This window comes from Capricornis sumatraensis, chromosome 7, assembly GCF_032405125.1.
Source record: "Capricornis sumatraensis isolate serow.1 chromosome 7, serow.2, whole genome shotgun sequence".
In the NCBI taxonomy this organism is placed as follows: Eukaryota; Metazoa; Chordata; class Mammalia; order Artiodactyla; family Bovidae; genus Capricornis; species Capricornis sumatraensis.
In genome coordinates this window covers 82623452-82648320 of record NC_091075.1, presented here as the reverse complement: position 1 = coordinate 82648320, position 24869 = coordinate 82623452, and the positions used below count along the sequence as shown (strand labels likewise).

At 35.4% G+C, this 24869-nt stretch overlaps 1 protein-coding gene across 1 annotated transcript in view; it reads left to right on the top strand.

The window, feature by feature from the left end:
- Positions 1–24869, top strand: part of TECRL (trans-2,3-enoyl-CoA reductase like) — a 140047-nt gene that overhangs the window by 52295 nt on the left and 62883 nt on the right. The window contains exons 2-3 of the mRNA XM_068975621.1: positions 235–286; positions 24792–24836. Of these exons, the coding sequence (XP_068831722.1) occupies positions 235–286; positions 24792–24836 (97 nt within the window). The remainder of the gene's footprint in view (positions 1–234; positions 287–24791; positions 24837–24869) is intronic.

The window sequence follows — 24869 nt, the reverse complement described above, 5'->3', positions numbered from 1 at the left end:
TGACCTCATAATTACATTATTGCTGTAATATATAAATACAAAACTTTTGCAAAAGCCTTAAAGAGGCAATGTTTCAAAATCATCAGAGAGGTAGTGACTAGAGAGCTAAACAAAAGATCTAGACATTTTGTACTTATTTTATATTATAAACATATTAAACAAATGTTTCCTTATTAAAGGAATATGAAGCACACAAATGAATACTTTTCCTTAATCATTCTCTCCATTTTTCAGGTGACACAAAAATCTACCATTCATGATGTCAAGCAGAAATTTCACAAAGCATGTAAGTTTTATATACAATTTTGAATTTATATTATAGTGTTTTTCTCAAATTGGTTCAGATTTACCTATAAGTTCAATATTATGATGGAAAGATTATGTGGAAATCATATTTTTACATGGAACTCAGAAATAATTCTATGCTAAATACCCCTTCATAGTGAACATTTTCATAGCTACCTCTTTAATTCACACTTTAATCTTCAAAACTCAGTTTTATTTGAACTTTTCCATTCTAACAGGAAACAACCTTTATGTGAAAGTCATTAATCAATATAAGGTATTTCTTTATATTTAAGCAAATATAGAGCATTTTTTTATTTCATGTATTTATACTGATTAAATATCTATCACATAGGAATGCTTAAAATTGCATTTGTTATTTAATTTTATTAAAAGCTAGATTTTCCTCATTAATAGATATCCTATTATTATTTATAGAGAAATATATATATATATGAAATTTGTTTAATTTTTATTTTTCAAATTTTGATTAGTTTACCTATAATTGTTAACATAGTGATGATGCCTATAATTACCAGTTAACAATTTTTAATAAACTTCATTTTTAGGGCATTTTTAGATTCACAATAGATTGTTCAGAAAATACACAGAGTTCCAGTATAACCCTATCCCACACATGGACAACATGCACCCTCAGTCCCAGTCATGTCTGACTTTTGGGGATCCCATGGGCTCCTCTCTTCGTGGGATTTTTCCTGGCAAGAATACTGGAGTGGGTTGTCATTCCTCCTCCAGGGGATCATCCTGACTCAGCGATCAAACCCTCGTTTGTGCTGAGCAAACACAGAAGACCATGGGCAGCATTCTCCACCATAGCATTCAAAAGAGTACATTTGTTATACTCCCTGAGCCTACAATGACACATCATTATTGCCCTAAGTGTGTAGTTACAATCTTTACATTAGGATTCATTTTCGATGTTGCACATTCTATAGATTTTGAAGAGGAGCATTTTCAATACTTCTAGATTTATTTCAGCAATGCTTCTTTTCAGAAAATACTTAAAGCTCATAATTTAATATATCAATTAAAAAAAATACTTGAGTAAACTAGGAAAATTATTTCATTATTTTCTTTCAGAAAAGATGCAGAATATTTGCTGAATAATTTTTGTGTATATGACATTATGATAAGCATAATGAATAAATGAAAACAGAAAATTTCTCATTAGCCCTCAACAATTTTCTCATGAAGAAGATTCCATATATAATGAATATATATATATAAATATATATCACATATTATATTAATAGTATTACATTATATTTTATTTTATATAAATATATGCACTATAATATATATATACTATATGTATATTATATATATAAAGATATATCTTGTTGATATTTCTCCTAGCAATCTTGATTCCAACTTGTGATTCATCCACCCTGGCATTTGCATGATGTACTCTGCACATGTGTTAAACAAACAGGGTGACAGTATACTTGTCACCTTTACATACTCCTCTCCCAGTTTGGAACTCCATTATTCCATGTTCAGTTTTAACTGTTGCTTCTTGACAGGCATACAGGTTTCTCAGAAAACAGGTAAGGTGGTCTTGTATTCCCATCTCTTTAAGAACTTTCCACAGTTTATTGCTATCCACATAGTCAAAGGCTTTAGTGTAGTCAGTGAAGAAGAATTAAGTATTTTCCTGGAATCATTACAAAATTTCTCTATGATCCAACAAATGTTGGCAATTTGATCTCAGGTTCCTCTGCTTTTTCTAAATATGGATTATATATCTTGAAGCTCTCTGTTCATGTACTGTTGAAACATCACATACAGGATTTTGAGCATAACCTCAGTAGCATGTGAAATAAACACAACTGTACTGTAGTCTGAACATTCTTTGACACTATGCTTCTTTGGGATTGGAATGAAAACTGACATTTTACAGTCCGTGACCACTGTTGAGTTTTCTAAATTTGCTGACATATTGAGTGCAACACTTTAACAAGAACTCTTCTTTTAGTATTTTAAATAGCTCAGATGGAATTCCATCATCAAAACTGGATTTGTATGTAATCAATTCAGTTCAGTTCAGTTCACTCAGTCGTGTCCAGCTCTTTCCAATCCCATGAGCTGCAGCACCCCAGGCCTCCGTGTCCATCAATAACTCCCGGAGTTTACTCAAACTCATGTCCATTGAGTCAGTGATTGCCATCCAACTCATCCGGTGTTGCCCCCTTCTCCTCCTGCCTTCAATCTTTCCCAGCATCAGGGTCTTTCCAAATGAGTTGGTTCTTCTCATAAGGTGGCCAAAATATTGGAGTTTTAGCTTCAGCATCAGTCCTTCCAATGAATATTCAGGACCAATCTCCTTTAGTATGGACTGGTTTGATCTCCTTGCAAGGAGAGTCCAAAGGACTCTCAAGAGTCTTCTCCAACCCCACAGTTCAAAAGCATCAATTCTTCGGTGCTCAGCTTTCTTTATAGTTCAACTCTCACATCCACGCATGACTACTGGAAAAACCATAGCTTTGACTAGATGGACCTTTGTTGGTGAAGCAATGTCTCTCTGCTTTTTAACATGCTCTCTGCTGCTGCTAAGTCTCTCCAGTTGTGTCTGACTCTGCACGACCCTTTAGATGGCAGCCCATCAGGCTCCCCCATCCAGGAGATTCTCCAGGCAAGAACACTGGAGTGGGTTGCCATTTCCTTCTCCAATGCATCAAAGTGAAAAGTGAAAGTGTGGTCGCTCAGTCGTGTCCGACTTTTTGCGACCCCATTGACTGCAGTCTACCAGGCTCCTCTGCCCATGGGATTTTCCAGGCAAGAGTACTGGAGTGGGTTGCCCTTGCTAGGTTGGTCATAACTTTCCTTCCAAGAAGTAAGCATCTTTTAATTTCATGGCTGCAGTCACCATCTGCAGTGATTTTGGAGCCCCCAAAATAAAGTCTGTCACTGTTTCCTCTGTTTCCCCTTCTATTTGCCATGAAGTGATGGGACTAGAGGCAAGATCTTAGTTTTCTGAATGTTGAGTTTTAAGCCAACTTTTTCACTCTCCTCTTTCATCTTTATCAAGAGGATCTTTAGTTCTTCTTTACTTTCCCGAATGTCTACCTCTAGGTGAGTGACCACACCATCGTGGTTATCCAGATCAAGAGCCTTTTTGTATAGTACTTCTGTGTATTCTTGCCACCTCTTCTTAATCTCTTTTGCTTATGCTAGTCCCTTACTGTTTCTGTCTTTATCATGCCCATCCGTGCATGCAGTGTTCACTGGGTATCTACAATTTTATTTAAAAGACCTCCAGTCTTTCCCATTTTATCGTTTTCCTTAACTTCTTTACACTGCTCATTCAAGAAGGTCTTTTTACCTCTCCTTGCTAGTCTCTGGAACTTGGCATTCAGTTGTGTATATCTTTCCTTTTCTCCCTTGCCTTTTGCTTTTATTTCCTTAGTTTTTTGTAAAATTTCCTCAGACAACCACTTTGACTTCTTGCATTTATTTTTCCTTGGGATAATTTTGGCTTCAGCCTTTTGTACAGTGTAATGGATATCCATCCATAGTTCTTTGGGCATTCTGTCTATCGTATATAATCTCTTGGATCTATTTGTCACCTCCGCTGTATAATCATAAGAAATTTGATTTAAGTCATACCTAAATGGCCTAGTAGTTTTCCCTACTTTTTTTCAATTTAAGACTGAATGTTGCAATAAGAAGTTTATGATCTGAGCCACTGTTATCCCCAGGTCTTGTATAGAAAATCCTCATCTTCAGCTGCAAAGAATATAAACAATCTGATTTTGGTATTGACTATCTGGTGATGTCCATGTGTAGAGATGTCTACTTTGTTGTTGGAAAAGGGTGCTTTCTATGGCCAGTGTGTTCTCTTGATAAAACTTAATCTTTGCTCTGTTTTGTTTTGTACTCCATGGCCAAACCTGCCTGTTACTCTAGAAATCTCTTGACTTCCTACCTTTGTATTCCAATCATCTATGATGAAAATGACTTTTTTTTTTTTCCTTTTGGTGTTAGTCTAGGAGGTTTTGTAGGTCTTCATAGAACTGATCAACTTAAGCTTCTTCAGCATCAGTGGTTGGGGCATAGACTTGGATTACTGTGATGTTTAATGTTTGCCTTGAAAACAAATGGAGATCATTTTTTTGTTTGTTTGTTCTTGAGATTGTACCCAAGTACTGCATTCTGGACTCTTTTATTGACTGTGAGGATTACTCCATTCCTTCTAAAGGATTCTTGTCCACAGTAGTAGATATGATGGTCATCTGAATTAGATTCTCCTATTCTTGCCCATTTTAGTTCACTGATTTCTAAGATGTCGAAGTTCATTCTTGCCATCTCCTGTTTGATCACATCCAAATTTACCTTGTTTCATGGACCTAACATTCCAGATTCTTATGCAATATTATTATTTACAGCATTTAACTTTACTTTAACCACCAGACACATCCATAACTGAGTATCATTTTTGCTTTGGCCTAGCCTCTTCATTCTTTCTGGAACTATTAGTAATTACCCTCTGCTCTTCCTCAGTAGCATACCAGACATGTTCTGACCTGATGGGTTCATCTTCTGGTTTCATATATTTTTGCCTTCCTATACTCTTTATAGGGTTATCACAGCAAGAATCCTCATGTGGTTTGCCATCCCTCCTCCAGTAAACCATGTTTTGTCAGAACTCTCCACTTTGACCACTCCATCTTGGTGGCCCTACATGGCATGTTTCATAGCTTCAGAGTTGCACAAACCCCTTCGCTTAACAAGGCTATGATCTATGAAGGGGAAAACTGGTTTAGGCAGTTTAAAATTCTAGAGGAAGGTGAGTTCTGATATTTTCCATTAAGACATGTTGGATTTGGATATGTTAAAAAGAAACAGAAATGGATTATATAGTGGAGAGAAAAAGAATAAAGCAAGAGAAGTCAAGAGATTTATAGTGGATTAATTTTTTTAGGTTGGTAATTAAAAATTCTCTGTATATTTATGCCAATATTTTTCTAAATTATTGAAACTCCAAATTTATATCTTACATGGTTTATGTGAAAGATGTTGCCCTGGTTATTTTCATGATTATCTCCAGTTTATTTTAGGTTCTAAATGCAGTTGTTTTGTTAAGCTAGCAATTGAATTGCCATCCTTGGAAAGACTTAGTAATTCTATCTAGTAAAGTGGTTTCAGAAAGTTTAGATTACAATAATAAGTGTGAAAACATTTTAGAAACACTTTTCTCACTGTAAAGTAGAAAGATATGACAAAATTATTTCATTTAATAATGACAGTATAAATTTATTATTTGTATTATTGTCTGAAAACAAAGAAATTAATCAGAAACTAATGTATATTTAGAAAGAATGTGCAGTCACCTTGATGTGTGATATTGTGACTATTTTTATGTTAGTCTGTATCTACCTATGGACTTATTTATATGTCAACAAAATTTTAGATCCAGTTCTACATTTATGTATGGGCTTATTTTATGACTCAGTTGGTAAAGATTCTATCTGCAATTCAGGAGACCCTAGTTTAATCCCTGGATGGGGAAGATACTGTGGAAAAGGAAATGGCAACTCAGTCCAGTACTCTTGCCTGGAAAATCCAATGGCAGAGGAACCTAGTGGGCCATAGTCCATGAGGCTGCAAAAAGCTGGACATGGTTTAGGGACTAAACCACCTCTACATTTATGTTGTCTTCCCTGGTGGCTCACTGGTAAAGAATCTGTCTGCCAATGCAGGATATTCAGGAGACATAGGTTCAATTTATGCTTGGAAAGATGCCCGGAAGGAGGAAATTGCAACCTACTCTACTATTCTTGCCAGGATAATTCTTTGGACAGAGGAGCCTGGAGGACTACAGCTCCTGATATGGGAAACAGTTGGACACAATTGAGCAACTGAGCACACACTACATTTATATTGTCTAGAACTTCTTTCTAATAATTAGGAAAGTGAGGTGTATTAGCTTGTGAGAACTCCTAGAAATATCCAGTTTTATGACAGGACAGTTGAATATATGACAATATGATTAGTTTCAATACCTATATTAAAGGTAGTAAGACATATATACTTAAGGATTTCTTGACAACTATTATTTTTATAACTTTTCAAAGACCAGTTCTAAACTTTAACTGCTTTAAGTAAATTGTAAATTTTTCTACTTTTTCAAAATTACCTTTCCTTTAAAAGTATATCTGTCACTTAAAGAAAGAGAATATCCATAAAATGTTGCATTTATTAGAATGTACTTCAAAAAAGTATTGGTCTTCAGATTTCAAAAAATACAAAAACACAAAACCATTTTTTCCATATTACATGACAGAGAAATATCTAGATGTCAATTAAATTATGCTTAATTCACTAAAAAATATTGCTAAATCCAACAATATACGACTGTATTCAATTCAGTTCAGTCACTCAGTCGTGTCTGACTCTGCAACCCCATGGACTGCAGCACACCAGGTTTTGCTGTCCATCACCAACTCCCAGAGCTTGCTCAAATTAATATCCATTGAGTTGGTGATGCCATCCAAACATCTTATCCTCTGTCATTCCTTTCTCCTCCTACCTTCAAACTTTCCCAGCATTAGGGTCTTTCCTAATGAGTCAGTTCTTCTCATCAGGTGGCCAAAGTATTGGAGATTCAGCTTTAGCATCAGTCCTTCCAATGAACACCCAGGATTGACCTCCTTTAGGATGGACTGGTTGGATCTCCTTGCAGTCCAAGGGACTCTCAAGAGTCTTCTCCAACACCACAGTTCAAAATCATCAATTCTTAGGTGCTCAGCTTTCTTTGTGATTCAAATCTCACACCATATATGACTACTGGAGAGACTATAGCTTTGACTATACAGACCTTTGTTGGTTAAGTAATATCTCTGCTTTTTAATATGCTGTCTGGATTGGTCATAGCTTTTCTTCCAAGGAGCAAGTGTCTTTTAATTTCATGGCTGCAGTCACCATCTTCAGTGATTTGGAGCCCAAGGAAATAGTCTGTCACAGTTTCCATTATTTCCCCATCTATTTGCGTGAAGTGATGGGACTGAATGCCGTGATCTTTGTTGTTTGAATGCTGAGTTTTAAGCCAGGTTTTTCACTCTCCTCTTTCACTTTCATCAAAAGACTCTTTGATTCCTCTTTTCTTTCTGCCATAAGGATGGTGTTATCTGCATATTTGAGGTTATTGATATTTCTCCCCACAATCTTGACTTTAACTTGTGCTTCATCTGGTTTGGCATTTCGCATGATGTACTCTGCATATGTTAAAGTAGCAGGGTAAAAATATGCAGCCTTTACATACTCTTTTCTGAATTTGGAACCAGTCCATTGTTACATGTCCAGTTCTAACTGTTGCTTCTCCACCTGCAAACAGTTTTCTCAGGAGGCAGGTTAGGTGGTCTGGTATTCCCATCTCTTGAAGAATTTTCCAGTTTATCATGATCCTCACAGTCAAAGGCTTTGGCATAGCAATGAAGCAGAAGTAGATGTTTTTCTGGAACTCTCTTGCTTTTTTGATGATCCAACAGATATTGGTAATTTATCTCTGGTTCTTCTGCATTTTCTTAATTCAGCTTGAACATCTGGAATTTCTTTGTGCACACAGTGTTGAAACTTCACTTGGAGAAATTTGAACATTATTTTGCTAGCATATGAGATGAGTGCAATTGTGCAGTTGTTTGAAGATTCTTTGGCATTGCATTTTTTTGGGATTGGAATGAAAACTGACCTTTTCCAGTCCGGTGGCCCCTTGCTGAGTTTTCCAAATCTGCTGGCATATTGAGTGTGGCACTTTCACAGCATCATTTTTTAGGATTTGAAGTAGCTCAGCTGGAATTCCATCACCTCCACTAGCTTTGTTTGCAGTGATTCTTTCTAAGGCCAACTTGACTTGGGAAGTGACTGTATACATAATCATAAAAAGAGTGATCTGTTGATCACCTTAATATTTCATCTTTTTAACATTTTAAAATTTTCTAATTTCATCATTTATTTAAATTCATAAATTATTTAAACAATAAAAATATATATTACATGTGTAGTTATATATTTTGCATATACAACTGTTTTATAACTAAAGTGTTAGAACTATAAATTGTTTATAGTCACTTCTTACATTTGTGACACCAAGTGATTTTTTTGTTAATATACTTCAAATGCTGTTTATTTCTAGGCCTTAGAGTTATAATAAGAATGTGTGTTAATTTTGTAAAGAAAATTATATATAACTCTTATCAGAAGAGTAGATTTCCTGAGAGGAAAATTTCCCCTTGTATGTCTTTTATCTTGATCATTTGTTCTCTTCAGTTCAGTTCAGTTGCCCATTCGTGTCCGACTCATTGCGACCCCATGAAGTGCAGCACACCAGGTTTCCCTGTCCTTCACTAACTCCCTGAGCTTGCTAACCATCTTATCCTCTGTTGTCCCCTTCTCCTCCCACCTTCAATGTTTCCCAGCATCAGGGTATTTTCCATTGAGTCAGTTCTCAACAGGTGGCCAAAGTATTGGGGTTTCAGCTTTAGCATCAGTTCTTCCAATGAATATTCAGGACTGATTTCCCTTAGGATGGACTCTTTGGATCTCCTTGATGTTCAAGAGACTCTGAAGAGTCTTTTCCAACACCACAGTTCAAAAGCATCAATTCTTCAGCATCCAACTTTCTATATAGTCCAACTCTCACATCCATACATGACTACTGAAAATTGATCTTTATTTTTTGTCTTCCTCCTATCTCTCTGACTTGTGTCAGTTTAATATTTTTCTTAGCTCTGTTTTAGAACTCACTTTACTGTGATTTTTCTCATTCTGTAAAATGACTATTATGTCTTATAAGGTCTATGTTTTTCAGTTCTTCTTTGGTATAAGTCATCTTTTAGATCACGCTGGTGACACTGTAATGAACAATCAGACTGGTGAAAAGATGAGAGGAAGAAAACTACAATTGTAATATTAGCTGTTAAGACTAAGGAGGGAGAAGGCAATGGCAACCCACTCCAGTACTCTATCCTGGAAAATCCCATGGGCGGAGGAGCCTGGTGAACTGCAGTCCATGAGGTCACTGAGTTGGACACGACTGAGCGATCACACTTTCACTTTTCACTTTCATGCATTGGACAAGGAAATGGCCACCCACTCCTGTGTTCTTGCCTGGAGAATCCCAGTGACAAGGGAGCCTGGTGGGCTGTCATCTCTGGGGTCGCACAGAGTCGGACATGACTGAAGTGACTTAGCAGCAACAGCAGCAAGACTAAGGAGAAAGACCAGTGGCTTTCCTGAAGAAGAGATACATATAAAACTATAAATTACATATATGCATGTGCAACAAATATATATTTTTGCCTATTTCAGTTCTTTAATGTATGGAAAATGGTAAAAGCCCCTTCGCTGCATATTCTCTATTTATTCATTAACATTTGTAATCATTGTTTTTGTTTGTATCTTGAAGTACCTCCTGGGGAACATCAGTGATTTTCACCCTCATGTCTCTATACACCACACTCTACCATCATTATAATTAAAACTAGATTTAAAGTTGGATGGCATATAAATTCTGAGTATTTCAAGAATAATAAATGAAATTCAATCTTTTTTTTAAGTAACAGATCATATAACATTTACCATATAAAGGGAATGGCAAACCACTTCAGTATTATTGCCTTGAGAATCCCATGAACAGAATGAAAAGGCAAAATGATAGGATACCAAAAGAGGAACTCCCTAGGTCATTAGGTGCCCAATATGCTACTGGAGATCAGTGGAGAAATAATTCCAGAAAGAATGAAGGGATGAAGCCAAAGCAAAAACAATACCCAGTTGTGGATGTGACTGGTAATAGAAGCAAGATCCGATGCTGTAAAGAGCAATATTGCATAGGAACCTGGAATGTCAGGTCCATGAATCAAGGCAAATTGGAAGTGGTCAAACAGGAGATGGCAAGGGTGAACGTCGACATTTTAGGTATCAGCAAACTAAAATGGACTGGAATGGGTGAATTTAACTCAGATGACCATTATATCTACTACTGCAGTCAGGAATCCCTCAGAAGAGTTGGAGTAGCCATCATGGTCAACAAAAGAGTCCAAAAGGCAGTACTTGGATGCAATCTCAAAAATAACAGAGTGATCTCTGTTCGTCTCCAAGGCAAAACATTCAATATCATGGTAATCAAAGTCTATGCCCCAACCAGTAATGCTGAAGAAGCTGAAGTTGAATGGTTTTATAAAGACCTACAAGATCTTTTAGAACTAACACCCCCCAAAAATGTCCTTTTCATTCTAGGGGACTGGAATGCAAAAGTAGGAAGTCAAGAAACACCTGAAGTAAGAGGCAAATTTGGCCTTGGAATGCAGAATGAGCAGGGCAAAGACTAATAGAGTTTTGCCAAGAAAATGCACTGGTCATAGCAAACATCCTCTTCCAACAACACAAGAGAAGACTCTACACATGGACATCACCAGATGGTCAACACCGAAATCAAACTGATTATATTCTTTGCAGCCAAAGATAGAGAAGCTCTATACAGTCAGCAAAAACAAGACCGGGAGCTGACTGTGGCCCAGATCATGAACTCCTTATTGTCAAATTCAGACTTAAATTGAAGAAAGTAGGGAAAACAACTAGACGTTTCAGGTATGACCTAAATCAAACTCCTTATGATTATACAGTGAAAATGAGAAATAGATTTAAGGGCTTAGATCTGATAGATAGAGTGCCTGATGAACTATGGAATGAGGTTCATGACATTGTACAGGAGACAGGGATGAAGACCATCTCCCTAGAAAAGAAATGCAAAAAAGCAAAATGGCTGACTGGGGAGGCCTTGCAAATAGCTGTGAAAAGAAGATGAGCAAAAAGCAAAGGAAAAAGGAAAGATATAAGCATCTGAATGCAACTTTCCAAAGAATAGCAAGAAGAAATAAGAAAGCCTTCTTCAGCGATCAATGCAAAGAAATAGAGGAAAACAACAGATTGGGAAAGACTAGAGATCTGTTCAAGAAAATTAGGTATAGCAAGGGAATATTTCATGCAAAGATGGGCTCGATAAAGGACAGAAATGGTATGAACCTAACAGAAGCAGAAGATATTAAGAAGAGGTGGCAAGAATACACAGAAGTACTGTACAAAAAAGATCTTCATGCCCCAGATAATTACGATGGTGTGATCACTCACCTAAAGCCAGACATTCTGGAGTGTGAAGTCAAGTGGGTCTTAGAAAGCATCACTATGAACAAAGCTAGTGGAGGTGATGGAATTCCAATGGAGCTATTTCAGATTCTGAAAGATGATGCTGTGAAAGTGTTGCACTCAATATGCCAGCAAATTTGGAAAACTCAGCAGTGGCCGCAGGACTGGAAAAGGTCAGTTTTTATTTCAATCCCAATGAAAGGCAATGCCAAAGAATGCTCAAACTACCGCATAATTGCTCTCATCTCACATGGTAGTTAAGTAATGCTCAAAATTCTCCAAGCCAGGCTTCAACAATACGTGAACCGTGAACTCCCTGATGTTCAAGTTGGTTTTAGAAAAGGGAGAATAACCAGAGATCAAATTGCCAACATCTGCTGGATCATGGAAAGAGCAAGAGAGTTCCAAAAAAACCTCTATTTCTGCTTTATTGACTATGCCAAAGCCTTTGACTGTGTGGATCACAATAAACTGTGGAAAATTCTAAAGAGATGGGAATACCAGACCACCTGACCTGCCTCTTGAAAAATTTGTATGCAGGTCAGGAAACAACAGTTAGATAGAACTGGACATGAAACAACAGACTGGTTCCAAATAGGAAAAGGAGTGCATCAAGGCTGTATATTGTCACCCTGCTTATTTAACTTATATGCAGTGTACATCATGAGAAACACTGGACTAGAAGAAACACAAGCTGGAATCAAGATTGCCAGGAGAAATATCAATAACCTCAGATATGCAGATGACACCACACTTATGGCACAAAGTGAAGAGGAACTAAAAAGCCTCTTGATGAGAGTGAAAGAGGAGAGTGAAAAAGTTGGCTTAAAGCTCAACGTTCAGAAAACAAAGATCATGGCATCCAGTCCCATCACTTCATGGGAAATAGATGGGGAAACAGTGGAAATAGTGTCAGACTTTTTTTTTTTGGGGCTCTAAAATCACTGCAGATGGTGACTGCAGCCATGAAATTAAAAGACACCTACTCTTTGGAAGAAAATTTATGACCAACCTAGATAGCATATTCAAAAGCAGAGACATTACTTTGTTGACTAAGGTCCGTCTAGTCAATGCTATGGTTTTTCCAGTAGTCATATTGGATGTGAGAGTTGGACTGTGAAGAAGGCTGAGCACCAAAGAATTGATGCTTTTGAACTGTGGTGTTGGAGAAGACTCTTGAGAGTTCCTTGGACTGCAAGGAGGTCCAACCAGTCCATTCTGAAGGAGATCAGCCCTGGGATTTCTTTGGAAGGAATGATGCTAAAGCTGAAGCTTCAGTACTTTGGCCACCTCATGCAAACAGTTGGCTCATTGGTAAAGACTTTGATGTTGGGAGGGTTTGGGGCAGGAGGAGAAGGGGACAACAGAGGATGAGATGGCTGGATGGCATCATTGACTCGATGGACGTGAGTTTGAGTGAACTCTGGGAGTTGGTGATGGACAGGGAGGCCTGGTGTGCTGCGATTTATAGGGTCTCAAAGAGTCAGACACGCAAAGAGCGACTAAACTGAACTGAACTGAAATACTTGTTTACACAGCTTTTACATATTTTTATAATCATGTCTGTTTTCCCACAGAGAATTTGCTTTGTGATTAATGATTTTACAGCATTATAGCACTTTGTCTTTTTTATTTGAGAGCTCTCTAATAGCAAATGCCTTAGCAGATGTCTTGTCTTTTCAAGGTCAGCAAATTATTCATATTGTTTCATGCTGATCTGAGTGTTATAACTTCTGGTTGTTGTTATAGGGTATGAGATTGGAAATAGTTCTCTTATTTTTCAGATATATAAACACTATCACACTTATTTTTACTGCTTTTTTTTTTACTGGTTTTTTGATTCCATTTTATCTTTATCACTTAATTATGTAGGTGGCATTTATAAGACTGCAAAGAAATGACATACAGGAAATAAAATGGTTCATTTAGTTTGAGTGAATTACTGTAATGAAGGAATCATTTCTCACAAAAAACTGATTTAACAATATTAAATCACCAGAAAGTATTTCAGTACATCAAGAGAGACTTTTTTGTTGTTTTTTTAGTGATACTTGATGTTTATTTCTAATTAAAAAAAAGTAATAGAACTCATGTGCATGCCCTTCTGTTCAGGTTGTTAGTCTTTTACTGTTTGGAAAGAACACAATAGTACTACTAACACAGTGTAACTAAAGTGATAATTCAATGTGCACAGGACATTCTGTGATACAACCACATTTCCTATATAGCTTTCCATGGCCTGGTTAATATTTGCTGTCCCTTAATTTTGCTTTATACACATGAGAACTTCCCACTATAACAGAGCTTTTATAAGACAGGAAAGGAGAAAGTTGTGTACATCTTTGGATGCCAGAAAAAGGAAAATAGGTGGCTTCTATTAAGAAAAAGTTTGGCTTTGCAGATATATAAAACTTTACTATTAATACTATTAAAATTTTAATAAATCTTTTATCAAAATCTGAGATTAATGATTATTTTTTGCATCCTTCCTAAATTTTACAAAGCATCCAGAACGTTTTAATTCAAAAAAATACTTTCCACTTTACATACTTTTGCTGTTCAGTATTTTGGTTTTGTATATAAAGATAAATTATTATTTATCATTATTTTATATATTCATATTCTGCTATTTTTTATAGAGACCTACTATGTCTCAGTTTTTTTGCTTAGTATTGTTCAGTTTATCTCATTTCAATTCTGGAATCAATTTCTTTTTCCCAAAGTTGATCCTTTGGATGTCATCTATTAACAGACAAAAAAAGGGTCTCGAGTATAAGATCAGTCTAATTAAAATAAATAAATTTATATTTAAAAAATTAAAAAAGATCAGCCTAGCTAATAATGTTATTGATTTACATTTTCTTTAAAAACACTTCATTTAGAAGCCATTTGGACAAAATCTCTTATTGTCATCATTTAGAACCCTGCTCTCAGTCTAATTGCCCTCCATGAAACCTGACAATATCAAACAATGTAGAGGTAATTAACAACTCTGGATAAAGTTGTATCTTTCCAGAGAAGAATTACTTTTGCTTCCTCAATCTTTAGGGCTGGACTTTAGAAATTACAGATCACTTGAATCCAAACAAGTGGTAAGACGATTCAAAATTCAGCTTAATTCCTTCTGAGAACTGCTCTCTTTTTGACTTCTTTGTGATATCAGTGATTTTTTTTGTTTAAAAGCCAAAAGGATTATCCTTCTTAACTGGAAATAAAGTCTGGTTTTTTGTTTGCTTAGGCTTGCGGGTCTATGGAAAGCCTTGCTCAACTGTATCTTCCGATATAAGCAGATGTCTCTAGGGGAATGTGGCTTCAGTTTCTGGGCTCGGCTTTCTGGGGTTCCCCTCCTTCCAAATATTAGCTTCCTAATGCTTCACTTTCTTATTAACTCTATGGAGATTTTGATAAAATATTTTGTCATACTTTCCTAGTTGTCCTCGGAAGGAAGTTTTGGGTAGAACATGCAGTTTACCGCTAAAGTTGATGGGATTCTTTGTTTAAGCTTAAGGATACCTAATACGTAGAATATCATTCAATTTTCTTTCTTTTCTTTCTTTCTTTTTTTTTTTTTTTTTTTTTTTTTGAGGGCTTCCCAGGGGGCACTAGTGGTAAAGAACCTGCCTGCCAATGCATGAGATATAAGAGATGAGACATAAGAGATCCTTGGGTTGGGAAGATCCTCTGGAGGAGAGCATGGAAACCCACTCCAGTATTCTTGCTTGGAGAATCCCATGGACAGAGGAGCCTGACGGGCTACAGTTCATAGGGTTGCAAAGAGTCAGACATGACTGAAGCGACTTAGCATGCACACATGATTTGTTTTCTATATTCTTATTCCTTTTAATTTTCTACTTTCTGAGAAATTTATTCTGGTTCATTCTCTAATTGACAAATTCTTCTGCTTAGTCTAATTGGCTATACCATCATTCCATTACATTTTTATTGCCATAAAATTGTTTGATTTCTATACTTTTTTTTGGTACTTTATCAAATGAAACAGTGTTTATAGTACCATCCACATTTTCTCATGTGTTTGATTTTTTATTTTACATCTTTACTCATTTTTGAATAAATTTAGGTGATAAAGTTAATGAGACACTTTATACACCTAATTCTCTTTGAAATTAATCTTGGGCTTTGATAATTTATTACATTGTATGCTGCATTTCCAATGTTTATTAAAAAAAAAAAAAACACTGATGAGTGAGCATATTATTGACTATTTATATCATAAGCATACCTTGGAGGCTTTATTTATTATCAGTGTGAATGCAGTGAATCATGATAATGGAAATGTAATTTTCAAACAAATACAATCATTGGCCTTGGAGAGTCACAAACTAATTATGAATAGAGTCCATCATCTGTCTTATCTATTTTAATTTGTTATTTTTATAGAAATAACATAATTTCTACAAAGCTACATTTACTTCAATAGCCAAGATATGCAAGCAACATAAATATCTACCAACAAGTGAATGGATAAAGATGTGATATAGAGATGTAAAATGGAAACAGTCATAAGAAAGAATGAAATGTTGTCACATGTAGCAACATGGATGTACTTGGAGGTTATTGTGAGAAGTGCAATAAGCCAGAAAGATGCTCTATGATATTACTTATATGTGGATCTAAAAAAACACAACAAACTAGTGAATATAACAACAACAAAGCAGACTCATAAATATGGAGAACAAACCAATGGTTACCAACGGGAGACAGAAAGGGAGAGGGGCAACATAAAGATAGGGGATTAAGAGGTACAAACTATTATATATAAGATAAACTACAAGGATATACTCTGAAACATAGGGAATATGGCCAATATTTTATAATAACTAATAATGGAGCTCAACCCTTAAACTGTGAATAACTATATTGTATATATTTAACGTATATTGTTCATCAACTATATGTCAACAAATAATAAATAAATGAAATAAAAGTCCCAGGTAAACCTTGAAACAATCAGGAAATTGAAGAATAACAGTGGCTACATATATTAATTTTCCTTTTCCTGCACTTACTGTTTTTATTTTACTCCTCTTTATCATGATATTTACTGAATGAAAACACTCAGAAAAAAAAAATGGCACATTAGAAAATTAGTAAATTGAGAATTGAGATCCTTAGATGCTAGACAAGTTTAGCCATTACATCAAATCAAATTGATTAAATTGATTAAATTTAGTCATATAATTTAATCATTCTTGGCTTTATTTTTTTTTTATTGTTCATATATTGGGTTGGCTAAAAAATTTCCAGTAAGATGTTATGGAACAGCCTGTAAGAACTTTATGGACACATATATGATTAATAATAGATATATTTCAAAGACATTTACAGTATAGCATGAATAATGTAAAAGTACTGAAAAATTATTTATTATATTTCTATGATGAAAAATTATTTATCAGTTTATTATGCATAAGTATTATGCTTGCTATGTGTAGCAGTTTATGCTTATTAGGCCAATCATTTTTCTTAATTTAATTTATCTTTAACAAGGATTAAAAATATATGCTATTAGGATAATTGACAAAAGCTAATGCAAAGTTTCAGGTATTCATTTTTTAATAATTTATGGGGTCGCAAAGAGTTGGACACGACTGAGCAACTGAACTGAACTGAACTGAATTAATATTTTTTTGAGAAGTGATATGTTGGTTAAAAGTTTTTCAGTCCGCCTTCCCACCAAATACAGCTATTTATGCTACATTATCTTGTAAATATTCACATTAACATATGTTTATGAGAGGAAACCAGGACTTCCTGGGTGGTTCAGTGGTAAAGAATCTGCCTACCAATGCAGGAGATGAAAGAGACATGGGTTCCATCCATGAGTGAGGAAGATCCCCTGAAGAAGGAAATGGCAACTCAGCCCAGCATTCTTGCCTAGGAAATCCCATGGATAGAGTCTGGCCAGCTATAGTCCATGGGGTTGTAAAGAGTCAGACATGACTGAGCACTCACTCACCCATGCATGAGAGGAAAACAGTGGTTGAACTACTTTCAATAAAATTTGACCTTGTGCAAATATTCCTTCTTCCAAATAACCCTAAAGGTGTTTTTAATACTTTGTATTCTATTTAATAGTTTTTCAGGATTTAAAAATTACTTTCATTTTCCCCTAAATCTTTTTCTTTAGATAAAATGTATACAATGTTTCAGAATCATCACATGAAAAGCAAAATTTCAAGATCAGTCACCATGCTTGATGTTTTCTATAAACTGCCTCTTGCCTGTTTTCTTCAAAGTGTTGCATGTAGATATATGTTCAAAGCTCAGATATGGTTCCATAGAATTTAAGCATAGCAGACTACTACCATCTCTTTTCTGGAAAGTTAAGTTCTTTATATTACTTTGTGCTTGTAGTTTCTTTATTTCACAATACACTTATTTTATTTGCTTGCCTTACAAGATTATCCTGAAATGGGATGTCATTTGAAATACACCTAATAACTATTGGATTGACAATTGTTTTTCAGTTACAATTGCAATTATTTTTGTTCATTTCAGGAAGTCATTTTAGATTAAATCAACTTTGTTTCATGAGTTAAAGTTTTTTTTAACGTTTCTTCCGTATAGGATCTTAATGGCCTTCTAATTATGTTTATTTCAGTGCTTGTATTATTAATGTCATTTTCCGTGGTAAGAAAAAAAGTCCATTAAATGTGAAGTGTAGTATTCTATGCTCAACAATTTATCACCAAAATCTCAAACATCTTAATCAACTATTGGTGATATCCTTCCTTTATTAATTTCCACACAAGAAATATCACTAAGAGATTTTACATTATAATAACTTTAGTGCATATTCACACTTTGCCAGACTTTATCATTACAAATAGGATTTTGAAACAAAAAATGTTTCTTTTGTATTAAGGTCCTGTTAGTCATCCATTGATGTAACTATCCTTATCCATTTTTTTCTTTTTTAACTTTAAATGAATTTATATTGTTTCATACATGTATAATTCTTTTATATACACATATATTTGAAAAAGGAATTTTTATAATATCAACACATCTATATTTCATATGAACACATTAATCGTATAGTTTGCTTTCTACAAATGGGTTATTGAAAATAATAATTAGCACATTTTAAATCTATGATGTTACATTTTTTGAGTCTTTACTAACTAAAGGTTGTTCGTAGCATATTTATTTTTCTGAGCATTTCAAATTAATTATCTTGCTTCTTCCTCTCAGTACTTATCATCTCCCAGATTGAATGAAACACCTGTATCTGGTGGCACATCACAGTGAACAGCCATACAAATTCACTTTTTTTCTCTGACATGAAGTTCTGGAATTTTAGGAACTGAACCGAGCCACATAGGAAATTGTACAACATTTTCTTATTTCCACCAAACTTTTCAACACAGCCAGCCCTGCATTGTTGTTCTTCAGCCATTCAGTCGTGTCTGACTTTTTGTGATTGCATGGACTGCAGTATGACAGGCTTTCCTGTCCTTCACAATCTCCCAGAGCTTGCTCAAACTCATGTAAACTGAGTCAGTGATACCATCTAACCATCTCTTGCTCTGTCATCCTCTTCTCCTGCTTTCAATCTTTCCTAGCATCAGGATCTTTTCTAATGAGTCAGCTCTTTGCATCAGGTGGCCAAAGTACTGGAGCTTCAACATCAGTCCTTCCAATGGATATTCAGGATTGATTTCTTTTAGGGTTGACTGGTTTGATCTCCTTGAGGTCCAAGGGACTCTCAAGAGTCTTCTCCAACACCACAGTTCAAAAGCATAAGTACTTTGGAGCTCAATCTTCCTTATGATCCAACTCTTACATCCATACATGACTACTGGAAAAACCATAGCCTTGACTAGATGGACCTCTGTTGGCAAAGTGATGTTTCTGTTTTTCAGTATGCTGTCTAGGTTGGTCATAGCTTTTCTTCCAAAGAGCAAGCATTTTTTAATCTCATGGCTGAAGTCACCATCTGCAGTGATTTTGGAGCCCAAGAAAATAACGTCTGTCATAGTTGCCAGTTTCCCATCTACTTGCCATGAAGTGATGGGACCACTTGCCATGATCTTCATTTTATTTGAATGTTGAGTTTTTAAGCTAGTTTTTTCACTCTCCTCTTTTCATCTTCTTCAAGAAGCTCTTTAGTTCCTCTTTGCTTTCTGACATAAGGGTGGTGTCATATGCATATCTGAGGTTATTAATTTCATTGATGCCAGCCCTGCATAGCATACTTTTAAGAACAGAATTCTATTTATTTTTACTCTTCATCCTATCTCATCACAGCAGTCACAAAACACTCAAGATGTAGACAATCAAAATTGATCACTCCTTTCTTTCCCCAAATATTCTGCATGGTCCACGAGGAATATTCCACCGCATTAGTGAAGTGGTTTATTTAATTAATCCTTAACTGTTCTTGAAATTTATCCCTCCTAATGTGTGTGCTGAGTCATTCAATCATGTCTAACTCTTTGCAGTCCCATGATCAGTGTCCTGCCAAGCTCTTTTTTTCATGGAATTTCCAGGCTAGAATATTGGAGCAGGTTGCCTTTCCCCACTCCTGGAGATCTTCCTGACCCAGAGATCAAACTCAGGTCTCTTCCGTCTCCTACCCTGGCAGGCAGAATCTTTACCACTAGTGTCACCTGGAAAGCCATCTTCTTCCTAGTAGGATTAGTGCTCAAATAGAAAGGGTAGAGGTTAGGTGGCAGGTATACCAAGTCTTAAGTATAGGACTCAAGTTTTAGGTCATGAAGGATACTATTATTTTTGAAAAATTCCTTCAGTACTTTTTCTCCTAAATTTTTCCTCTTTCAGTATTACTATGAATATAGGTTTCAGTTAGTATTCAACTCCATCTGTAATTAAGACTAACGAAAAATAATTTTGATACTTTATAAATTATGTGACATAAATAATTTAACCTATGCAAGCTTTAGTCTGTACAATCTAACTATTAATATTAACTGACTCTAAGTTTTCAGTCTCTGAGATTGCAAGGAGTTGGACATGACTGAGTGCCTAACACTTCCTGCTTCTCATAAAAACAAAGACAGAACACATGCCATCAGTGAGTCAATAATTAAAGATTTCTGATTTTCATTATTAAAAATAAAGTCTATTGCTGACTTTTATTATTTCTAAAATTAAATATCTGGAGACATGAATTTAAGTGTTTAAGTTAAAATCTATACTGCTGATCAACATTCTACAAGAAGAATTATAATCATATTATATTGATGTGAATGTAATTGTGGTTTTGGACTGTGAGTTTTAAATCATTATAACTAGGCTCAAACACACCTATATTAATCAAAATATTAACAGTAACCATTAAAATCAATACATTTTTGCCAACAGGAAATAAGTTTATTTATTCCTGTAGCATAAAAATCCATGTTTTAGGATTTGGGAAGTATTTTCTGCCTCCTGCTGGTGGTGGAAATGTTTTCTCTGCAAAAAATTGTTGAGACACTTGAAGAAGTGGTTGGTGAGAGGTCAGGTGAATTTGGCAGATGAGGCAAAACTCTGTAGCCCAATTTGTTCAACTTTTGAAGCATTGGTTGTGTGACCTGAGGTTGGGCATTATAATAGGGAAGAATTGGGTCCTTTCTGTTGACCTGTGCCAGCTGCATGGATTGCAGTTTTCTGTGCATCTCATCGATTTGCTGCGCCTGCTTCTCAGATATAATGATTTTGCCAGGACTCAGAAAGCTATAGTGGATCAGACCAGCAGCAGACCACCAAAGAGTGATTATGACCTTTTTTTTTTTTTTTTTTTTTTTTTTGGTGCAAGTTTGGCTTTGGAAGTATTTTGGAGCCTCTTCCTGGTCTAACCAGTGAGCTGGTCATTGACAGTTGTATCCACTTTTTGTTGTGTGTCACAAACCAATCAAGAAATTTTTCATTGTTGTTGCTTAGAGTAAGAGAAGATGACAGTTCAAAATGAAGATTGCTTTGATTTTCAGTCAGCACACAATAGGAATTATACAAGTCGAGTTCAACATCTTAAATAAATTAAGATACTAGTAGATGCATTAGAGCTACTACATAGTCATAATTCAGCTGTGAGCCAGCTGTCCGAGTTCAAGGTACTCAGTATTATAATTTTCAGGACTATTCACACATGCTAAAATTCATTATGCAATGTATGTCTTTATCCTTTATACACTGTCTATTTTTCTTGATGTTTTTCCAGCCTATTCCATCTAAGCTCAACAAGCACAGAGAATATCAGAAAATGTATGTTTTGCTCTTTGAATATGAAACGAATCACCAGTTCAGTCTCAGTGTATGACACTTGTTGCTTGGGGCTGGTGCACTTAGATGACCCAGAGGGATGGTACGGGAAGGGAGGAAGGAGGGGGGTTCAGGGTGGGGAACACATGTATACCTGTGGCAGATTCATGTTGATGTATGCCAAAACCAATACAATATTGTAAAGTAATTAACCTCCAATTAAAATAAATATTTATATTAAAAAAAAGAAAACATGATTAAAACTAATCTCAAGGTTTACGTAGCAGTTAGTAGCTCTTTCTCTGGGACACAGTGTTCAAAGATCATAACTTTTAAATTCTATGTTTATTTTATAAGTAGATTTATAAGTAGATTTATAGTCATAGCTTAAAGTTCAACATTGAGAAAACCAAGATCATGGCATCCAGTTCCATCACTTCATGGCAAATTGATGGGGAAACAGTGGAAACAGTGGCTGACTTTATTTTTGGGGGCTCCAAAATCAATGCAGATGGTGACTGTAGCCATGAAATAAAAAAGACACTTACTCCTTGGAAGGAAAGTTATGACAAACCTAGATAGCATATTAAGAAGCAGAGACATTACTTTGTCCACAAAGGTCTGTCTAGTCAAAGCTATGGTTTTTCCAGTGGTCGTGTATGGATGTGAGAGTTGTAACAGAAAGAAATCTGGGTGCAGAATAATTGATGCTTTTGAACTGTGGTGTTGGAGAAGACTCTTGAGAGTCCATTGGACTGAAAGGAGTTCCAACCAGTTCATTCTAAAGGAGATCATTCCTGAGTGATCATTAGAAGGACTGATGTTGAAGCTGAAACTCCAATACTTTGGCCACCTGATGTGAAGAGGTGACTCATTTGAAAAGACCTTGGTGCTGGGAAAGATTGAGGGCAAGAGGAGAAGGGGATGACAGAGGATGAGATGGTTGGATGACATCACCTACTCGATGGACATGGATTTGGGTGGACTCCGGGAGTTGGTGATGGACAGGGAGGCCTGGCATGCTGTGGTTCATAGGGTTGCAGAGTCAGACACAACTGAACAACTGAACTGAACTGAGATTTATAGTTTATTCTTATTGAGAGGGTTGAAAGGAAGTGGTTTTCCTTGAAGGCATTAACAGCTTCTAAATTATCTGATTGATCATTGTGGATACAGCCAGAATTTATTCATCTAGGTCACAGATAGATTTATTTGCCTAGAATGATTGAACTATTTTTGCATTGATATTTCCCACTTTTAAAAAGATGTTATAAATGTGGAAAAAGTGAAGTGAAATTCAGTCAGTCATATCTGACTCTTTGCAACCCCTTGGACTGTAGCCTGCCAGGCTCCTCTATGCATTGAATTTTCCAGGCAAGAATGTTAGAATGTGTAGCCATTTCCTTCTCCAGGGGATCTTCCCAACCCATGGATCAAACCTGGGTCTCCTGCATTGTAGGCAGATTCTTTACTATCTGAGTCACCAAAGAAGCCCAGAAACCTCAAAACGTGCTATTGAAAATAATGTCTTACACCAATATTACTAAAACGGACTGAACTTGACAACATGTATAATCATAGGTGGTCAATGACTATTTGTCAAATATAAATGGATTTTCATAAGTTTTACATTTTCTTCTATATCCATAATTGCAAACTCATTTTAAACTGTAGATATCTCTTTGCATTTGTATCCATCATACTTCTTTGGTAGCATATTTTCAGTATGATTAATAAATATAGGTATTTAAAGATTCTTTTTAACAAATAATTTTAGCATGCATTTCAGAACAACAAATGGCTATATAAATAAAACAAATAGTAGTAAATAAAGAAAAAGTTTCTTTACCTGAATGTTTTCTAATTAAAAAAATCAAATATCAGAGTTAAATGTTTGTGTATTTCTCATTTGCCACACTATTATTAAATTTTGTTTAGATATAAGCCTAATAAAGTTGAACTTCTGATTACAAGTTTTCACTTATGAGTTATTTACTCATGAGAACTTACATGTGTAAATTGCAGGAATTTTTGCAGTAAATCTAGAAAGAATTGACTGCAATTCAGTTGTATTACATTATCATTACTCTTACTGACAATTTAGAAAGTAATGTTTTCAAAATGAAATAACAATTGTGTAATATTCTTTTGACAATACTTTAAATTATTATTTATGAATTGAATTTGCTTGAAATTGTACCTCAAAATTAAATTTTCAACACAGCCTTTAAAGTAATAATAAACAATTCGTTTTAAGAGAAAATAAAAATATTCTGATAATTGTGAATCAACTTTTTTATTATGGCAGTGTGTAATAAAAATATTTTGACTTTCCTAATCATATAGAAATTTTAGCATTCTACTTATTACTAATAGTATTATATGTAGAAGACAGTAAAGTGATATTTCTGCTATAATTATTTTGCTCATAATACTAAAAGTCAGTAGTACATTCTATTCTGATAGAGTGGTTTATTCCTGATAGAGAAAATAACTCAGTTCCGCATGTTAATTTTAAATAAATTTTGACTGAGGTCAAAGTTCTCCAGTTTTAAATGAAGCTATCTAAGACTTTTTTTTAAGAATAATTTTCAAATTGCACAAGCTATACATAGGTCAACTTCCCTTATAGCTCAGTCAGTAAAGAATCTGCCTGCAATGGAGACCTGAGTTCAATTCCTGGGTCAGGAAGATCCCATGGAGAGGGATATGGCAACCCACTCCGGTATGCTTGCCTGGGAAATCCCATGGACAGAGGAGCCTGGCAGGCTACCGTCCATGGGGTCACAATAATTGGACACAACTTAGCGACTAAATCACCACCATACATAGGTCACTTATTTTATTACATGCCCACAAATTGAATTCATCTGTGTAACAAGTTCCTAGACCAAAACCAGAAAATCACCATGACTAAAGCGCACACCCAACATGCTTTCTTCCAGAATTATCCATAGTGCTTACCCTGTAAAGGATGACTACTATCTCCATTTCTAACAATGGATAATCATTTTTAATCACCTCCTGAGATCTAATCTGTCTTCTAATGGAAACTATTGCTTTTAAAATATGCTTTCACATGTGCTTACAATTAAATGTCATTTTTCATTGAATAGGTCCACAGTGGTATCCTTCTCGAGTAGGCCTGCAGCTAGAACATGGTAAGAAATAATTTCACTCATCTATTTATTTAA